The 19,359-nt window shown below is 39.2% G+C and overlaps 1 protein-coding gene across 1 annotated transcript in view; it reads left to right on the forward strand.

Annotated features, from left to right (window-relative positions):
• Nucleotides 1-19,359, forward strand: part of GABRG3 (gamma-aminobutyric acid type A receptor subunit gamma3) — a 643,304-nt gene that overhangs the window by 70,637 nt on the left and 553,308 nt on the right. The window contains exon 3 of the mRNA XM_019945622.2: nucleotides 7,409-7,476. Coding sequence (XP_019801181.1) covers nucleotides 7,409-7,476 — 68 coding nt within the window. The remainder of the gene's footprint in view (nucleotides 1-7,408; nucleotides 7,477-19,359) is intronic.

A 19,359-nucleotide genomic window follows, 5' to 3' on the forward strand; every position in this document is an offset into this window, starting at 1 on the left:
TCTTCTGAGAATGTGAATTCTCAAGCTGTCTACTTTAGTAAAACATTTTATTTGAGTGTATACAAACGTGGAATCTCACCATTTACCTTTTTCCATATTATTATGGAAAAGTAATATTCCATATTACTTTTCCATATTACTATCAGGTCTGACCCAGGTCTGAGGTGATGGCAGTTTTATCTTGATCTTTGTAAACTCTTCTTGGCCCACTTGAGATCATATGCCTAAAAGGATGATTGAAGAGAAGTGATAACTTTAGAGTTGAATCCATAGTTCTGGGACTTGTGGAGATGGGATTAGCTCTAACACTATAATCAAAAGTCAGAACTGGGGCTTCCCTGGTGGCGCAGTGGTTGAGAGTCCGCCTGCTGATGCAGGGGACACGGGTTCGTGCCCCGGTCTGGGAAGTTCCCACATGCCATGGAGCGGCTGTGCCCGTGAGCCATGGCTGCTGAGCCTGCGCATCCGGAGCCTGTGCTCCGCAATGGGAGAGGCCACAGCAGTGAGAGGCCAGCGTACCGCAAGAAAAAAAAAGTCAGAACTGACCATATAGGAACCCTAAATCTGAAATGGGACCCATAACAATGACTTCATCATCTAAATGATCTAGCACTAAACTATGTCAAACATTTTTGCATGGACCTAGGATCTTGGCAGAACTGTAATATTAACTAAGTTTGCCCATTCTATGTATCTCTTACCCAAATCTCTTTAACCACCCACCCCACTAACCTAATATTCTCCAAGCTAGAGAAAAACTTTTGAAAACACATCTCCATTGAGATCATATAGAGGAAGTTAATATAAGCCTCAGAGACAGAGTATTTTCACTTTAAGAAGGGGCTGGAAAGATTATTTGTGGTGGTGATGGTGGTGGTGGTGGTAAACTCCCCCTGAAGTCATTGTTCCCCAGAATCCCTTTAAGCTTCATTGCCAAAGTTAAGTCTCTGGGAGGTTGAGGGTGGAACTCTGGGGGTTTGCTTCTGTGAGGCTGCAGAATCCTAGATAAGTCACCTCCTCAATCGTGTTTTAACTTCCTGTCCTTAAATGGAAATGAAAATGGTATTACATACTGATAAAATGCAACATGCTTATTACAATGCTATTTAATATACATTAACAGTACTTTTGTCTGTGGGCAATAGCAGAAGGATGGGTAAAAGTACTTAGATGGAAGTTGGTGATGGAATAGGGCAGTTGGTCTACCTCATGCATCACCTTGCCCAGGGGCACTCTTAGTTCAGGTAAACTAAGGGAACAATAAGCTGGAGAGGCCAACAGCAGAGGAGCCCTCACTCCCTTTCCTCAAACGTAGGGAAGATTGGAAGGGAGGCTCCCAGTTATGGGAAGAGCCCTTCTATTTAACCCTCATGGGCATGAGAGTTGGTATTATTTACTTCTCTTTTTTTTATTCATTTGTTGCTATGTAAATGTTTCTATCAGTATATTTAAACTTTTCATGAAAAAATAAAACTTTAAGTGACCAGGGTGACTTTTAGGCATAAATATTATTCGAAAGAATGACAAATGCAAGATTTTGGCATTCTTTTCTGTGTCTAATTCTAGGGGCCTCAGAAGCCATAGCAAAAAACGTTACTGAGTACCTACTATTTACTTCACAACAGTCCAAATAACCCCTCTCAGCCCCCATCGTGAATTAAGTTCTGTTATGAGCTCATCTTAGACGTAGGGGGACTAAGGCACAGAGATGTTAAAAAACTTTTCAATATTACAGAACTGGTGAGGACAGAGCCACTTTTTGTGGCCCAGCAGCCAGGCGACATGCTCCCTTTGCTGTTGCCCACGTAGCACATCTACTCAGCATTCTTTGGGGTCTCCATTCCTCATTCCTACTGCTGCCAGTCTGGGGTAGCTTGTTAGGACTTCCTTCTGTGGACAACTACAGTCACTCCACTCCACAGTTCTGTCCCTGTCAACACTTACCAGCCCTATATTCCATTTATTCTAATCTGTGTGTCTGTCATTATCTATTTCTTGCTTACTTATGAGTGAATAGAAATGGTTTCATTTGTTCTCCTAATGTCACCTTCAGTTTTTTCTTCTCTCAGGGAGTTAGTATAATTTCTGTTGTAACAGATGCCTATTTTCAGGAGTACCCTTGTCTTGGACAATCTCTTATCAGCTCTTTGCCTATTTGACCACTTGAGTCAGCCTGTAGTCACCATCAGGTTCCAGGGAACCTTAAAAAATTATTCCTCCTGTTGCAGTATTTAATCTCGTGTGAAAATTTAACATGTAAAGTCCAAGTAACTATAATAACTCAAAACCATAATTTTCTACATATAGAGTACATGATACAATATATAGAAAACCTTAAAGTCTCCACACAAGAACTACTGGATCTGATAAGTGAATTCAGCAAGGTAGCAGGATACAAGATTAACATACAGAAACCTGTTGCATTTCTTTTACAACAAAATATCAGAAAGAGAAAGTAAAAAAATAATTCTGTTTAAAATTGCATCAAAAAAGATAAAATACATAGAATAAACCTAATCAAGGAGGTGAAAGACCTATACACTCTAAACTATGAAACATTAATAAAGGAAATCAAAGATGATTCAAGGAAATGGAAAGATATCCCATGCTCTTGGATTGGAAGAACTAATATTGTTAAAATGACCATACTGCACAAAGCAATCTACAGATTTAGTGCAATCCTTATCAAATTATCTATGACATTTTTCACAGAACTAGAACAAATAAAATCCTAAAATTTATATGGAGGGGGCTTCCCTGGTGGTGTAGTGGTTGAGAATCTGCCTGCCAATGCAGGGAACATGGGTTCGAGCCCTGGTCTGGGAAGATCCCACATGCCGCAGAGCAACTAAGCCCGTGTGCCACAGCTACTGAGCCTGCACGTCTGGAGCCTGTGCTCCACAACAAGAGAAGGCCATGATAGTGAGAGGCCTGCGCACCGTGATGAAGAGTGGCCCCTGCTCGCCGCAACTAGAGAAAGCCCTTGCACAGAAACGAAGACCCAACACAGCCAAAAATAAATTTATATTTAAAAAATTATATGGAGCCACAAAAGACCCAGAATTGCCAAAGCAATTCTGAAGAGAAAGAACAATGCTTGTGGCATAACCCTCCCAGACTTCAGACTATACTACAAAGCTACAGTAATCAAAACAATGTGGTATTGTCACAAAAACAGACATATGGATCAATGGAATCGAACAGAGAGCTCAGAAATAAACCCACACACCTTGGTCAATTAATCTTAAACAAAGGAGGCAAGAATATACAATGGAGAAAAGACAGTCTCTTCGGCAAGTGGTGTTGGGAAAGCTGGACACATGTAAATCAATGAAGTTAGAACACACCCTCACACCATACACAAAAATAAACTCAAAATGGTTTAAAGGCTTAAGTGTAAGACATAACACCACAAAACATTCTCTGACATGAATCAAACCAATGTTTTCTTTGGTCAGTCTCTCAAAGCAAAAGAAGTAAAAGCAAAAATAAACAAAGAGGACCTAATCAAACTTATAAGAAATGTTTTTAGTACCTGTTTTATTCAGGGTTGGCATTTTAGACATGTGCTAGGAAGTACCCCTTTATGACACCCAAATGGGGCCCCTTACCATGTAACTTGTTGGGCATTTTGGAAATAAAATTTGGGCTTTTTTTCACAAGAGGGGCTGAAGTTTAAAAGGAATGTTGTACTATGTTAAATGTGGTTTTGAATGTCTAGCCCCAAAGATATTGACATCAAGAATTTTTTCCATTAAAATATAATTTATTTACTTTTTACCATGAGGGGGTTTTTGTATATATTTAAATTTTTCTGTATATTATGATGTTTTGATATCTTAAAAACCCTTCCCGATTGGGCAGAAACTGCCTCTTCTAGGGTTAGCCAATTCTTAGAGATGGCAAGGAGCCCAGCCTGGAGCAAGCCTTTGAACATACAGACTATTCAATCCAAAGTCATATCTCCTCTATACAGCCCTTACACCCCAGCAGGCAATACTCTTCTGTTTTAATCATCCCAGGGCCTGGTACCAGGCCACTGGAGACCACCTGTATAGCTGAAAGCCCACAGGAATTATTCAAGCTAGCCAAACTAGCCAACCAGAGCTGTTTACCCTTCCCTGCTCTGCCTTTCCTTCAGAGACCCCAATTCAGATCATGGCCTAAGCACCCCCTCCCTTGCCCTGTCTTCTGCCTCCTGACCACCCTTATGTCTTTCCCATGTAGTTGGGCAAAGCGTGCCATACCTCCTGTCTTTAGGACCTGTGAATAAATCAATTTTGTTTTCCTGAGCCTCTCCTCTTGTGGCTGCACCTGACTGACCATCACATAAACAAATACAAAAAGGCTGAGTAATATTCCATATGTATATACTATGTTTGGTTTACCCATTTATCCCACCATGTGCACTTGGCTTGCTTCCTCCTTTTGGCTGTTGTGAATGATGCTGCTGTGAACATGTGTGCACAAATGTATGTTTGAGTCCCTGATTTTAATTCTTTTGGGTATATAACCAGAAGTGGAATTGCTGGGTTATAGGGTAGTTCTATTTTTTGTTTTTTTGAGGAACCACCATACTGTTTTCCATATTGCCTGCATTATTTTACATTCCCACCAGCAGTGTACAAGGTTTTCATTTTCTCCATGTCATTGCCAACACTTGTTTTTTTTCTGTTTTTTTTAAATAGTAACCGTCATAATGGATGTGAAGTGGTTTTGATTTGCATTCCCCTAATGACTAATAATGTTAAATGTCGTTTCATGTACTTATTGGTCATTTGTATGTCTCTTTAGAGAAATGTCTAAGTCCTTTACCCATTTTTAAATCAGGTTGTTTTGCTTATCTGTTGTTGAGTTGTGGGAGTTCTTTTTATTTTTTGGATATTAACCACTTATCAGACTTATGATTTACCGATGTTTTCTCCCATAATGTGGGTTGCCTTTCCACTGTGTTAACTGTGTCCTTTGATGCACAGAAGTTTTTAATTTTGATGTAGTCCAGTTTATTTACTTTTTTCTTTTATTGCCTGTGCTTTTGGTGTCATATACGAGAAATCATTTCCAAACCCAGTGTCATGAAGCTTTTCTCCTATGTTTTCTTCTAAGAGTTTTGTAGTTTCAAATCTTACCTTTAGGCTTCTGATCCATTTTGAGTTAATTTTTGTATATTGTGTAAGGATTCAACTTCAGTTTTTTGCTTGTGGGTATCCAGTTTACATAACACCATTTGTTGAAAATACTTTTTCCCCATTGAATGGTCCTGGCATCCTTATTGAAGATCATTTGTCTGGGCTTAATCTGTAATCTTTGAACTGTAAACCTTGAGTCTCCTGTGGCCAGTCTCTTTCCTGGGTACCACTGTCAGAGCCACTTTCCTAAAGGCTCTTTTTACTTTAGCATGGTGCTGCTTAAATGAGAATTTACTTAAAACAGTTTATTTCCCCCAAGTTTTGTGTGTGTGTGTGTGTGTGTGTGTATGTGTGTTTGTGTTTTCCAAACTCTTCTCTTAAAACCTTTATTATACTATTGCACTTAATACTCATTTGACACTTCCCACTTCAAGCTTTTAAGGCTTTACATCTGTAGGTCCTTTTTATTTAATGAGATTAAAAACCCTGGAAGCCTAAAGTCTAATAAATACCATGAAACAACCAGAAAAATCTCTTGCAAAAAGCAGGTCCTCAACTGATTGACTTAACACAGCCTTTGTATAACATTACCAAGGTTATACAGCACAGCGTTTGGAGACAGAACACTTGCTGTGTTCTTCAATTAAGTTGAAGAAAGGTGCTACTTACTGTTCAGAGTAGTTAGCAAAGCTCAGCCTAAAATGAAGAATAGTCCTTTTATGAAATTTAAGCACTAGATACATAGTACTTAGAATTGTATTGCGGTGTTTTCCAAAATGCCAACAGCTCTTTCAAGCTAACATGGCTTGGTTGCGCTGACAGATGTCAGAGTAGTTGGCTCCAGTTCATTGTCATTATTTTCATTTTCTTGGAGGTCCGGACAACATGGCTCAGGCTGCAGACTGCTGGTTACATAATTGAACAACAGACTGTGAGCTTACAGGTGCCACTCATAGTTCCAGAAATAGAGTGCAGAAGTCCATTTGTGAATGATTAGTTAGCAAAACTGGTGGAAGCTCGAAATAATTGCAGATGCGAACACCCTTGTTTCCATAGAAACACTGTGTTTACGTGCAAAGGTTCAGGAGTCTTGTTCATGTTCCCCTGGGGCAGAAATATTCTGAAATTGGTGTTCTTCTCCCCTTTATCAGTTGCTGAGTGCTGGGGAAAGAGAGACGCCTCCTTTTCACTGGGACGGATCCCTGACTCAGAGGTGGCTGTCTCAGGAATCTCATTACTGGTCTCTCAAGTTCCATTTCTGCCAAGGAAAGGGAAAATGATTTTCTTTAAGGTTAAATGAGCAAATTTTACCTCTGATGCACGATGTTAGATATTACAGTTTCTTGTTATATGAATTTTACTCCCTTATAGTTGGAACGGTAATTTCTTGACTTACTAAAGTGTTATTTTTTTTTTTAAAGAATATGTTGGGGGTAGGAGTTTATTAATTAATTTATTTTATTTTTGCTGTGTTGCGTCTTCGTTTCTGTGCGAGGGCTTTCTCTAGTTGTGGCAAGCGAGGGCCACTCTTCATCGTGGTGGGCGGGCCTCTCACTATCGCGGCCTCTCTTGTTGCGGAGCACAGGCTCCAGATGCACAGGCTCAGTAGTTGTGGCTCACGGGCCTAGTTGCTCCGCGGCATATGGGATCCTCCCAGACCAGGGCTTGAACCCGTGTCCCCTGCATTAGCAGGCAGATTCTCAACCACTGCGCCACCAGGAAGCCCATAAAGTATTATTATTTTATGAGTTGTATGATTTGAAGTCTGTGAGATGTGTGTGTGTGTTTCTTAGGTAATAATGACACCAATAATCAGTATTTCTTAATCTCCTTTGGTGTATGTACTCTCCAGATCTTTGCTTTGAGTTGCAACCAGGTAATGGATAAATAACTTGAATTGTCCCTGATATTACTCATTACTTGGGTTCGATTTCTTAGCATAACTTTGACATTAAATTTCTTATGTAGTGTCTTATATTTTATCATTTTATGTTTTCTCTGCCATATAATCAGCTAAACAAATGTTATAGAGTATCTTTATGGTCATCTATCACTGGCAACTTGCAGTGTATAAATATCCTGTTTTTTAAGAATTTATTAAATATGAGTAAGAATCTTTAATCCTTGGAGAATTGTAACTACCTGGCAAGTCCCAAAGAAAAATACACCCCTTTCCCACATGCCGTTGAGCTGTTAGTGTGTGACTCAGAGGAAGTTTAGTAGCACTTTCCTCAGTCTCTCTGGCACAGTGTATTAACACACATTTGTTTTCTCCACAGTAAAACCCACCGTAATTGATGTTGACATCTATGTTAACAGCATTGGTCCTGTGTCATCAATAAACATGGTAAGAAGCTATTTTCTTTTCTGATCTCACAGTCTTTGCATGAGTTCTTGCCTACATTCTCGTTGTGGGTTTCTGCTTGAGATTTATCATGCAAGTTTAAACTCACAATTGACTTCTTAAATATGTAGTATTTATTGGAAGTTTAAACACTGAAAATGGTAAAACTCAAGGAGTAGAGATTGTGACACCAGCAGTGAGATATTGCTCTAATGATTAAAAAGTATCTCATCCCCATCTTGTCCACAAGTGTGTTTACTGTGCGTAGATTTCCAGATCATGTTATTTTCAGTTGTGCAGTCAATGGCTATGTCTGACCTCATTTATACTAGGGATGAATATAAATGACAGCCTTTTTACTTTAGTTCATTTTTCAAGATCCAAAAGACCTGCCTTTCAACATTTCTCAGGAAAGGATCTGAGATTACCTAGTTGATACTTCTGTCTCCCTGAGGGTAAATATCCTGCCTTTTTTTTAAAACAGGGGAGAAAGTATGGGATCAAGTATATGTGTGATTTTTCCTAATAGAGGAAGGTATTTTCACAGACTTACAAGCAAAGTGAGCTCCAGTAGTAACTATTTCTAGTGTAGAAGAAGGCCTTCCCTGTACAAAGTGCTTAGCTCTTAGGAAAGTGCTGGTATGTTGGCATCCACCAGTGTCAGGGTCTTCTCACAGGCGCCTCAGGCTGGGGTGGGCCTCCCTGAGCAGAATGTGGAGGATTTCAGGAGCAGGCACTTGCTTTGTGGGCCCAGTGACACAGGAACCCCTAATGCTGGGGCCTTCTTTGTGCTTCCCCGCTGCACAACGGCTCCTGGATTTCGGGGATGCTTGAGGCTGAGGGGGGTTCGCAAAATGCCAACTTAAGAAGCCTTCCTTTCATTGCAAAGTTCTGTGGATGGAAATAATTCTTCCAAAATTAATAGCAAAATCTTTTCTTTTCATTGCCAGATATTAAAAGTGTTCATCTTTTCCTTGTTGGTATAAAGGTTCCATGTGGGGCTAAAATTTATGGGTCACTCACTTTAAAAAAAATCCCCTATGTCATCCATACACTGGAGATGGGCCACTAGCAAAGAGGTGAAATGAATAAAAGAGGATTCACCCCACACAACCTCTGGGCTGCAGATTGTGAAATGTAGACCGTGACTGTAATACTTCCTTTTCCTGATAAATAATTATTCAGTTCACCACACTGAGTAGTCATTTCTCAGTTTGTTTCTTATTTTGGAGTTTTATTTTCTTACACTAGTTCCACCACACTTTATTCAGACACTGATTTATGTCTAACAATAAAACAGAAGTGCCTCCGTAGATACATAGTCACAAAATTGTTTTAGGAACAGTTGCTTGTATCTGCATATCTAGGGATTATCATGAACTTCTGTAACCTTGAGATCTCCTTTGTGCCCAGGATTAAGTTTTGCTGTTGGAATTGATATACTTTTCTGCATGAAAATCATAGGCTGTAGAGGAGGCTAAAAGTAAGTAACAGTCCCCACAGTGTGATAAGGACTCTGCTAATGGCTGGCACCCCCTCAGAAAAGCCCACTGCAGTTGGGATAGATTTATCTGATGACATCTTCTCAGTCTGGGATGAGGCCGATAGGCAGGGGTCTGCCAGGTGGGACAGGTAGGAAGGTCCTCAGTAAAAGGCAGGACGGCAGGTATGTGACACGACTGGGGACTGAGGGATTGATGTGCTGTTTGAAGGCCATGTGGGTGTGTGGGCTGTGGACCTGCAGAGACTGAGGCTCTGAGGCCATGTGTGGTGAAGAGTCAGCTTCACCCTCAGCTCTGCCCCAGACAGACCCTGCTCTGGGGAGTGTGCAGACCCTTCCATCTGAGTATGTGCACGTCTGACTTCACGAGAGATTAGTTCAAATCCAGATTCATAAATAAACCATCATCGTGCCCAGAGAGCCAGAGCAAAGGTAGATTCATGTTCCCGGAGGAGGGAATGTGCAGCACTCCTGAGAGAGGTTTCAGAGGCCTCAGGGTGTCAGGGGCTTCCGAGTTGCTTTTTTTTTAATTTAAATTTTTATTTGTAAAAACATTTTTTTTAGGTTCACAGGAAGGTACAGAGATTCCTCATATACTCCATGCCCCGACTCATGCATGGCCTCCCCCACTATGAACACCGCCTCCAGTGGGGGACATTTGTTATAGTCAGTGAACCCATGTTGACATGTCATCGTCACCCAAAGTCCACAGTTTGCACTAGGATTCACTCTTGGTGTTGTACATCTGTGGATTTGGACAAATATGTAACGACGTGTTTCAACCATTACAGAATCATACAGAGTAGTTCCACTGCCCTAAAAATTCTCTCTGCGTCTGCTTCCTAAAGGAAGAGTAGTTCCAGCCTTTGTGTTCCTAGCACTTTGCTTGGAAGTCAGAATGATAAAGGGCTTCTTCTCCCATTGCTGAGTACATCACACATACCCACTATTTCTATGAAACTAAATGACACAGTTTCAAAAGAATTGTAAAGTAGTCTAAAGTGGACCGCGTGAAAAAGAAAAGCAGTTCAAAAGTAGAGAACTGAGTGTTTAAGAGGGAATTGGGGATTGAGTCAGCAATAATAATAAAAAAATATGAGAGGGACTAAAACAATCAAATTAAAAATCATATTATGGGAGAAAGGCACAATTTAGAGATGTGTACATGATTTAAGGATGTAAATTTTTATTGCGGTTTTGATGATAAGCTAAAGCCTGATAAAGTTATGGCTTTTCCCCCCTAAATATTCATTTAACAATCAAGGAGAGAGAAAACCACAATTTCCTCCTCCCCCTCGTCTCCTCCCTCCCACTTTTCTGCTTCTTTTATTGAGATTATTCATACTGAAGTTTCAGTTTCAGACATTCTCCCTGCAAAATAAAATGAAGTTGCATTTCGATCTCTTGTTTAACAGATTGATTTTCATTGTCTTGTCTCTCTTGGAGTTGTTTATGCTTTTTCTAGTTATAGAGGAGATTAGAAATGGTTCAGATGGGTTGAAGAGAATCTTTTTTTTACAAAGCCTCAATCATATACTCTGGCTTTGTCATTATAACATATCTAAATGTGCACAGTTCCTCACAGAAATTACCCATCATTTGTTTCAGGCCTTGTATGGAAGCTGCATACAAGGGAGCTTGAGAGTTTATTTTTGAGAATATTCACTGTAAGAAACCTTTTACTAATGGAACAAAGAAAACTAATGCTTTGATACCTATTCTCTGCTATCAGTCTGTCTCATTTAATCTTCGTGAGATCATGGTAGAGAAGATACTGCCTTTCCCACTTATTTGTGAGGAGTGAGCTGGAGCTGATGGGGATGGAGACCCCAGAGCAGTGATTCTGACTCTAGCCCACTGCGTTTCTGCGGTCATCAGGAACGTGCAGCAGCAGCACCTAGAGACCTATAGTTCTGACTTGGAACTTGAGATGAAAAGGGCTCAAGGGTGAGTCTAATGCTAGGATCGTTTTCCTTTTATTAAAAAAAATTAATAAACTTTATTTTTTAGAGCAGTTAAAAAAAATTCCCAGCTTTGTTGAGATACAGTTGGCATATAACATTATGTAAGTTTAAGGTGTTTGGATATATATATCCAGTATACTGCGAAATGATTAAAACAATAGGGTCAGTTAACACTTTCGTCGCCCTACATAGTCCTTTTTTGTGTGGGTGTTGAGAACTTTTAAGACCTACTCACTTAGCAACTATCAAGTATATAATACTGTATTGTTAACTATAGTCACCATGCTGTACATTATATCCCTGGAACTTAATTTATCTTAATACTAGAAATTTGTACCCTTTGACTAACAGTTACGCATAAGTACCCCCGCCCCCTCCTCCCTGGAAACCAGCAATCTACTCTGTTCCTGTGAGTTCTGGTTTTTAAGATTCTACATGTAAGTAAGATCATACAGTATTTGTCTTACTCTTTCTGACTTATTTCATATAGCATAATTTTAAATTTACAGAAAAAGTGACTAGAAATCACAGTTATCATATACCTCTAAACACACACACACACACTCTCTCTCTCTCTCTCTCTCCTCGTATTATTAACATCTTGCATTAGTGTGGTACATTCGTTATGAGTGATGAATGAATATTGGCACATTATTATTAGCTGAAGTTTATAGTTTACATTAGGGTTACTTTTGGTGTTGTACATTCTATGGGTTTTCACAAATATATTATGACATGTATAATGTACTCACCATTATTTTATCATACAGAGTATTTTCACTGCCCTAAAAATCCTCTGTGCTTTACCTCTTCATCCATACCCTCCAAGCCCTGGCAACCACTGATCTTTTCACTGTCTTCATAGTTTTGTCTTTTCTAGAAAGTCATATTTGGAATCCTCAGTATGTAGCCTTCTAAGACTGGCTTCTTTCCCTTTGTTTTTAAAAGAACTGGTATAAGTCATCTGAGGATATCTAAGACTTGCAGTGATTGAGTCAACACGATGTGACTGTAACAGCTGTTTGTGACGGTGTGTCACCCAGAAATTAAGGGGGCGGCTGTGTAGATCATAGAGACGGGTTAAAAATCATTAGTATATGCTTCATTATATGATCCATAGCCAAAAGTATAAAACTTGTAGTATGGCATGCAGCCAGGAGGGGCATGGGGATACATGGGGGCCCGTGAAACTCGCTGTGACATCTGTGAACCTCATCCCTGCTCCTCTCACTTTTGGCTGCAGTTTTGAGACATGAAGTCAACGACCATGTGGAATCACACAAGGTCAGGAGGGAAGAAAGTAAATTCCATTCCAAGAAATCTGTTAACCACTGGAGGATGTCCATTGCTTTGTAAAACTTTTCTGAAGGCACCTAAGCTCAGGAAAGTCCAAAAGAAGTGAAGGCTGGAGCACCACGGTGCCACCCTTGTTTTAGTCTTCTTTGCATCTATGCTGCTTAAGATTCATCACAGTTTTTGCATCTACAGTTTGATATACTTCATCAGTTTAGCAATAATGTTGGCCATTATTTCTTTAAATATTGCTCTGCACCATTTTCTCTCTCTTTTCATATCCTAGGACTCCAGTCCTGTGAATGTTAAACAGTTCTCCCAAGTCCCATTTGTCCCTTATGCTTGTGGTTTTATTTACATCCCTTTGCTCTCCATGCTTCAATCAGTGGAAACATTCCAGTCTACTTTGTAGCATCCTAAGTTGCTGCTCATGTGTCTGTTATCTGTTAAAGCCATCTGTTGAATTCTTTTTTTAAAAAAAAATATTTATTTTATTTATTTTTAAATTTATTTATTTATTTATTTGGCTGTGCTGGGTCTTAGTTGAGGCATGCGGGATCTTTTTTTAGTTGTGGCATGCGGGATCTTTTTAGTTGCAGCATATGAGATCTAGTTCCTTGACCAGCGATTGAACCCAGGCCTCTGCATTGGCAGTGCAGAGTCTTAGCCACTGGACCACCTGGGAAGTCCCAGCCATCTGCTGAATTCTTCATTTCAGTTAATGTAGTTTTCATTTCTACAATTTTAATTTGACAGTTTCTAATAGATGTAGTGTCTCTGGTGAAATTCTCCATCTTGCAGTCTTTGTTTTGAACACGTTAATCATTCATTTCTAGGCTGATAGCTGCAGTATCTGGCCATCTGTGGTATCATTTCTGTTCTCTCCTTTGTTGCTTGGCCCCATGTTTTGGTCTGCCTGGTAATTTTTTTTTTTTTTTAGAACTATTTGGTCACATGTGTTTTTTTTTGTCTGCATCGGTTCTTAATTGCAGCATGCAGGATCTTCGTTGTGGCATGTGGTCTCCTCATCGTGGTGTGCGGGCTTCTCTCTTGTTGTGGCGTGCGAGTTTTCTCACTCTAGCTGTGGCACACAGGCTCCAGGGCGCGTGGGCTCTGTAGTTGTCTGCCTGGTAATTTTGATTATGTGCGAAAGTTGTAGAGACTTCACGCAATGTTCCCTCTCGTGTCTGGAGGTCAGAGCTGGTGTAGGGGCTGCTCTGCTGTCTTGCTGAGGCTCAGCTGGGCTGTGGTCCCCACCGCCGCAGTCTTGGGAATAGCTCCGCAGGAGTCCCACCTGAGGGCTTGAGATGCTTCCCAAGGCAACTCCAAAGTGGTCCAAAACTCTAATTTTTATATTTCGGACAGCATAAAATGGCTGAAAATTCTGCTCTTTTTAAGCCATTTTTATGACTGCTTTATCACCTGTGCAGATTAGTCTGTAAACGTGTTGAGGGAAACACCGTGTGCTGTTTGGCTCATTTCCTCGTCATTCCGTCTCTCTAAAGCCTCACCCCTCCTGGTAGGGCTCCTTGGCTAACCCAGACTCTGTTTATGCCTCGGCTCTGCTGGGTCCCTCACTCCTAGCAGCCACTCCCCACCAGCTCCTGCACATGGAGGCCAACAGGAGGTAAGTTCTGGGGAGAGAGGGCATGTGCCTTGAAGTGCAGTCTACCTGCTGACCCTGCCTTCTTGGTGTTGGGCCTCTTAAATCAGTTTTTAAATGTGTATTTTATCCAGGTTTTCTATTTGTTCTTAGTGAGAGTGTTGATCTAGGGCAAGCTTTCCCATCATAGCCACACACCTTTGATTTAAAATTTTAAGTTTAGGTGGAATAAGTTTGATTTCTAATAGTTGGCAAGGAAATAATTTGGAGCCAAGAGTTAAGCCCTATGAAACTTTACTGTGCGATTTTCTTCTTGCTTCAGTAACCTTCCCAGATGTCTTCAGATTAGTGAGAAGGGAGGGCTTTCTGAAGTCCATTCTGTCCAGGTTTTCATATAAATGATGATTCTTTGAGGGAAATTAATGATGTATTTCTTCTGGCAGCATTAGCTTTAGAGGAACAGAGCCATGGTCTGTTTGTTGTTGGTTTTTTAAGAGGATGGTCTTGTATGTAGTTTTAATATCCTTTTAAGAAATGAAAAACAATATTTATATTTATATATATTTATAAAGTGTGTGTGTTTGACATTTGGTTCTTCACTAGACATAAAGCCCTTTCCAGGGTAACAGCAGTAGAAATAATGATGGTATCTAAAATTTACATATTATTAAATAAATCAATAGAATATTGGAAGAGCCACATGGCATAAATGGGAAAGATTTCTGGAACTTAAAAAAAATCTCCAAGAATGAGAAAGAAGATGGCATTTAAAGGCTTTAAAAACTAGTGAATTCTTTTTAAACCAGAGATCCAGTGAGCCTCAGTCTGTAGCAGGTACCCATTTGACTGTGAACCCTTGAGGCCAGCACCCACATCTCTTTTTGGTCCCCTGGGACTCAGTTGAGAGGCCCTGATGAGTGTTTGTCGAATGAATGAATAAAAATCATTTTCAGCCTCTGCCTCTCCTCTTATGTACCCATCGTGCATCTCTGTGTGTGAGTGTGCACATCCTGCATACCCATACACTTCCCATGTCTTTCGGTTACATTTTGATCAGTGAATAGATCCACTTACCTTGCTCTAATTGTATTAGCTATTACACTGCTGCAAAATTTAATCCTGACAAACCTGTGGAGCCTGTTGATATCATCAGCCAAGTTTATGGCTAATAGAGCTTAGGTGTAGAACCCTCAGATCGTATCTCAAAGTCTGTGCGTCTGGAAAGATGATAGAACCAACACACACACTTTAAAGGAAATCAGTGGGAGCTATGCTAATGGGCATGTCTTAGATAAAACCAGTGCATTTAATTAATTAATTTATAGTTCTACCATTTATTTTATTTTTTTAACATCTTTATTGGAGTATAATTGCTTTAAAATGGTGTGTTAGTTTCTGCTTTATAACAAAGTGAATCTGCTATACATAAACATATATCCCCATATGCCCTCTCTCTTCAGTCTCCTTCCCACCCTCCCTATCCCACCACTCTAGGTGGTCACAAAGCACTGAGCTGATCACCCTGTGCTATGCGGCTGCTTCCCATGAGCTATGTATTTTACATTTGGTAGTGTATATATGTCCATGCCACTCTCTCACTTCATCCCAGCTTACCTTTCCTCCTCCCCATGTCCTCAAGTCCATTCTCTACATCTGCGTCTTTATTCCTGTCCTGCCTCAATGTTCATCAGAACCATTTTTCTAAGATTCCATATATGTGTGATAGCATATGGTATTTGTTTTTCTCTTTCTGACTTACTTCACTGTGTATGACAGACTCTAGGTCCACCCACCTCACTACAAATAACTCAATTTTGTTTCTTTCTATGGCTAGTAATATTCCATTGTATATATGTGCCACATCTTCTTTATCCATTCCTCTGTCAATGGACACTGAGGTTGCTTCCATGTCCTGGCTATTGTAAATAAAGCTGCAATGAACATTGTGGTACACGACTCTTTTTGAATTATGGTTTTCTCAGGGTATATGCCCAGTAGTGGGATTGCTGGGTCATGTGGTAGTTCTATTTGTAGTTTTTTCAGGAACCTCCATACTGTTCTCCATAGTGGCTGTTATCAATTTACATTCCCACCAACAGTGCAAGAGTGTTCCCTTTTCTCCACACCCTCTCCAGCATTTATTGTTTGTAGGTTTTTTGATGATGGCCATTCTGACTGGTGTGAGATGATACCTCATTGTAGTTTTGATTTGCATTTCTCTAATGATTAGTGATGTTCAGCATCCTTTGATGTGTTTGTTGACAATCTATACCTTCTTCCGAGAAATGTCTATTTAGGTCTTGTTCCCATTTTTGGATTGCTTTGTGGTTTTTTTTTTTCAATATTGAGCTGCATGAGCTGCTTGTAAATATTGGATATTAATCCTTTGTCAGTTGCTTCATTTGCAAATATTTTCTCCCATTCTGAGGGTTGTCTTTTTGTCTTGTTTATGGTATCCTTTGCTGTGCAAAAGCTTTGCAGTTTCATGAGGTCCCATTTGTTTATTTGTGTTTTATTTCCATTTCTCTAGGAGGTGGATCAAAAAGGATCTTGCTGTGATTTATGTCATGGAGTGTTCTGCCTGTGTTTTCCTCTAAGAATTTTATACTGTCTGGCCTTACACTTACGTCTTTAATCCATTTTGAGTTTATTTTTGTGTGTGGTGTTAGGAAGTGTTCTAATTTCATTCTTTTACATGTGGCTGTCCAGTTTTCCCAGCACCACATATTGAAGAGGCTGTCTTTTCTCCATTGTATATTCTTGCCTCCTTTATCAAAAATAAGGTGACCATATGTGTGTGGGTTTATCTCTGGGTTTTCTATCCTGTTCCCTTGATCTGTATTTCTATTTTTGTGCCAGTACCATACTGTCTTGATTACTTTAGCTTTGTAGTATAGTCTGAAGTGAGGGAGCCTGATTCCTCCAGCTCCGTTTTTCTTTCTCAAGATTGCTTTGGCTATAAGGGGCCTTTTGTGTTTCCATACAAACTGTGAAATTTTTGTTCTAGTTCTGTGAAAAATGCCATTGGTAGTTTGATAGGGATTGCACTGAATCTATAGATTGCTTTGCGTCGTACAGTCATTATCACAATGTTGATTCTTCCAATCCAAGAACATGGTATATCTCTCCATCTGTTTGTATCATCTTTAATGTCTTTCATCAGTGACTTATAGTTTTCTGCATATAGGTCTTTTATCTCCTTAGGTAGGTTTATTCCTAGGTATTTTATTCTTTTTGTTGCAGTGGTAAATGGGAGTGTTTCCTTAGTTTCTCTTTCAGATTTTTCATCATTAGTGTATAGGAATGCAAGAGATTCCTGTGCATTTATTTTCTATCCTGTTGCTTTACCAAATTCATTGATTATCTCTAGTAGTGTTCTTGTAGTATCTTTAGGATTCTCTATGTATAGTATCATGTCATCTGCAAACAGTGACAGCTTTACTTTTTCTTTTCCTATTTGGATTCCTTTATTTCTTTTTCTTCTCTGATTGCTGTGGCTAACACTTCCAAAACTATGTTGAATAATGTGGTGAGAGTGGACAGCCTTCTCTTCTTCCTGATCTTAGAGGAAATGGTGTCAGTTTTTTACGATTAAGAACAATGTTGGCTGTGGGTTTGTCATATATGGCCTTTATCATGTTGAGGTAAGTTCCCTCTGTGCCTACTTTCTGGAGGGTTTTTATCATAAATCGGTGTTGAATTGTGTCAAAAGCTTTTTCTGCATCTACTGAGATGATCATATGGTTTTTCTCCTTCAAGTTGTTAATATGGCTTATCACATTGATTGATTTGCATATATTGAAGAATCCTTGCATTCCTGGGATAAATCCCACTTGATCGTGGTGTATGATCCTTTTAATGTGCTGTTGGATTCTGTTTGCTAGTATTTTTTGAGGATTTTTGCATCTATGTTCATCAGTGATATTGACCTGTAGTTTTCTTTCTTTGTGACATCCTTGTCTAGTTTTGGTATCAGGCTGGTGTTGGCCCCATAGAATGAGTTAGGGATTGTTCCTCCCTCTGCTATATTTTGGAAGAGTTTCAGAAGGATAGATGTTAGCTCACCTCTAAATGTTTGGTAGAATTCACCTGTGAAGCCATCCAGCCCTGGGCTTTTGTTTGTTGGAAGATTTTTAATCATAGTTTCAATTTCAGTGCTTGTGATGGGTCTGTTTATATTTTCTATTTCTTCCTGGCTCAGTCTTGGAAGGTTGTGCATTTCTAAGAATTTGTCCATTTCTTCCAAGTTGTCCGTTTTATTGGCATGTAGTTGCTTGTAGTAATCTCTCACAATCCTTTGTATTTCTGCAGTGTCAGTTGTTACTTCTCCTTTTCAATTTCTAATTCTATTGATTTGAGTCTTCTCTCTTTTTTTCTGATGAGTCTGAATAATGGTTTATCAATTTTCTTTATCTTCACAGAGAACCAGCTTTTAGTGTTATTGATCTTTGCTATTGTTTCCTTCATTTCTTTTTCATTTATTTCTGATCTGATCTTTATGATTTCTTTCCTTCTACAAACTTTGGGATTTTTTTGTTCTTCTTTCTCTTATTGCTTTAGGTGTAAGTTTAGGTTGTTTATTTGAGATGTTTCTTGTTTCTTAAGGTAGGATTGTATTGCTATAAACTTCCATCTTAGAACTACTTTTGCTGCATGCCATAGGTTTTGGGTCATCGTGTTTTCATTGTCATTTGATTCTAGGTATTTTTTGATTTTCTCTTTAATTTATTCAGTGATCTCTTGCTTATTTAGTAGTGTATTGTTTAGCCTCCATGTGTTTGTATCTTTTACAGTTTTTATCCTGTAATTGATATTTAGTCTCATAGTGTTGTGTTCGGAAAAGTTACTTGATACAATTTCAAATTTCTTAAATTCACCGAGGCTTGATTTGTGACCCAAGGTATGATCTATCCTGGAGAATGTTCCATGAGCACATGAGAAGAAAGTGTATTCTGTTGTTTTGGGATGGAATGTCCTATAAATATCAATTAAGTCCATCTTGTTTAATGTATCATTTAAAGCTTATGTTTCCTTATTTATTTTCATTTTGGATGATCTGTCCATTGGTGAAAATGGGGTGTTAAAGTCCCCTACTATGATTGTGTTACTGTTAATTTCCCCTTTTATGGCTGTTAGCATATGTGCTTTCCTTATGTGCTGAGGTGCTCCTATGTTGGTTGCATAAATATTTACTATTGTTATTTCTTCTTCTTGGATTGATCCCTTGATCATTATGGAGTGTCTTTCTTTGTCTCTTTTAATTGTCTATATTTTAAAGTCTATTTTGTTTGATATAAGAATTGCTACTCCAGCTTTCTTTTGATTTCCATTTGCATGGAATATCTTTTTCTATGCCCTCACTTTCAGTCTGTATGTGTCCCTAGGTCTGAAGTGCGTCTCTTGTAGACAGCATATATACGGGTCTTGTTTTTGTATCCATTCAGCCAGTCTGTGTCTTTTGATTGGAACATTTAATCCATTTACATTTAAGGTAGTTATTGATATGTTATCTTCCTATTACCATA

This window comes from Tursiops truncatus, chromosome 2 (assembly GCF_011762595.2).
Source record: "Tursiops truncatus isolate mTurTru1 chromosome 2, mTurTru1.mat.Y, whole genome shotgun sequence".
Classification (NCBI taxonomy): Eukaryota; Metazoa; Chordata; class Mammalia; order Artiodactyla; family Delphinidae; genus Tursiops; species Tursiops truncatus.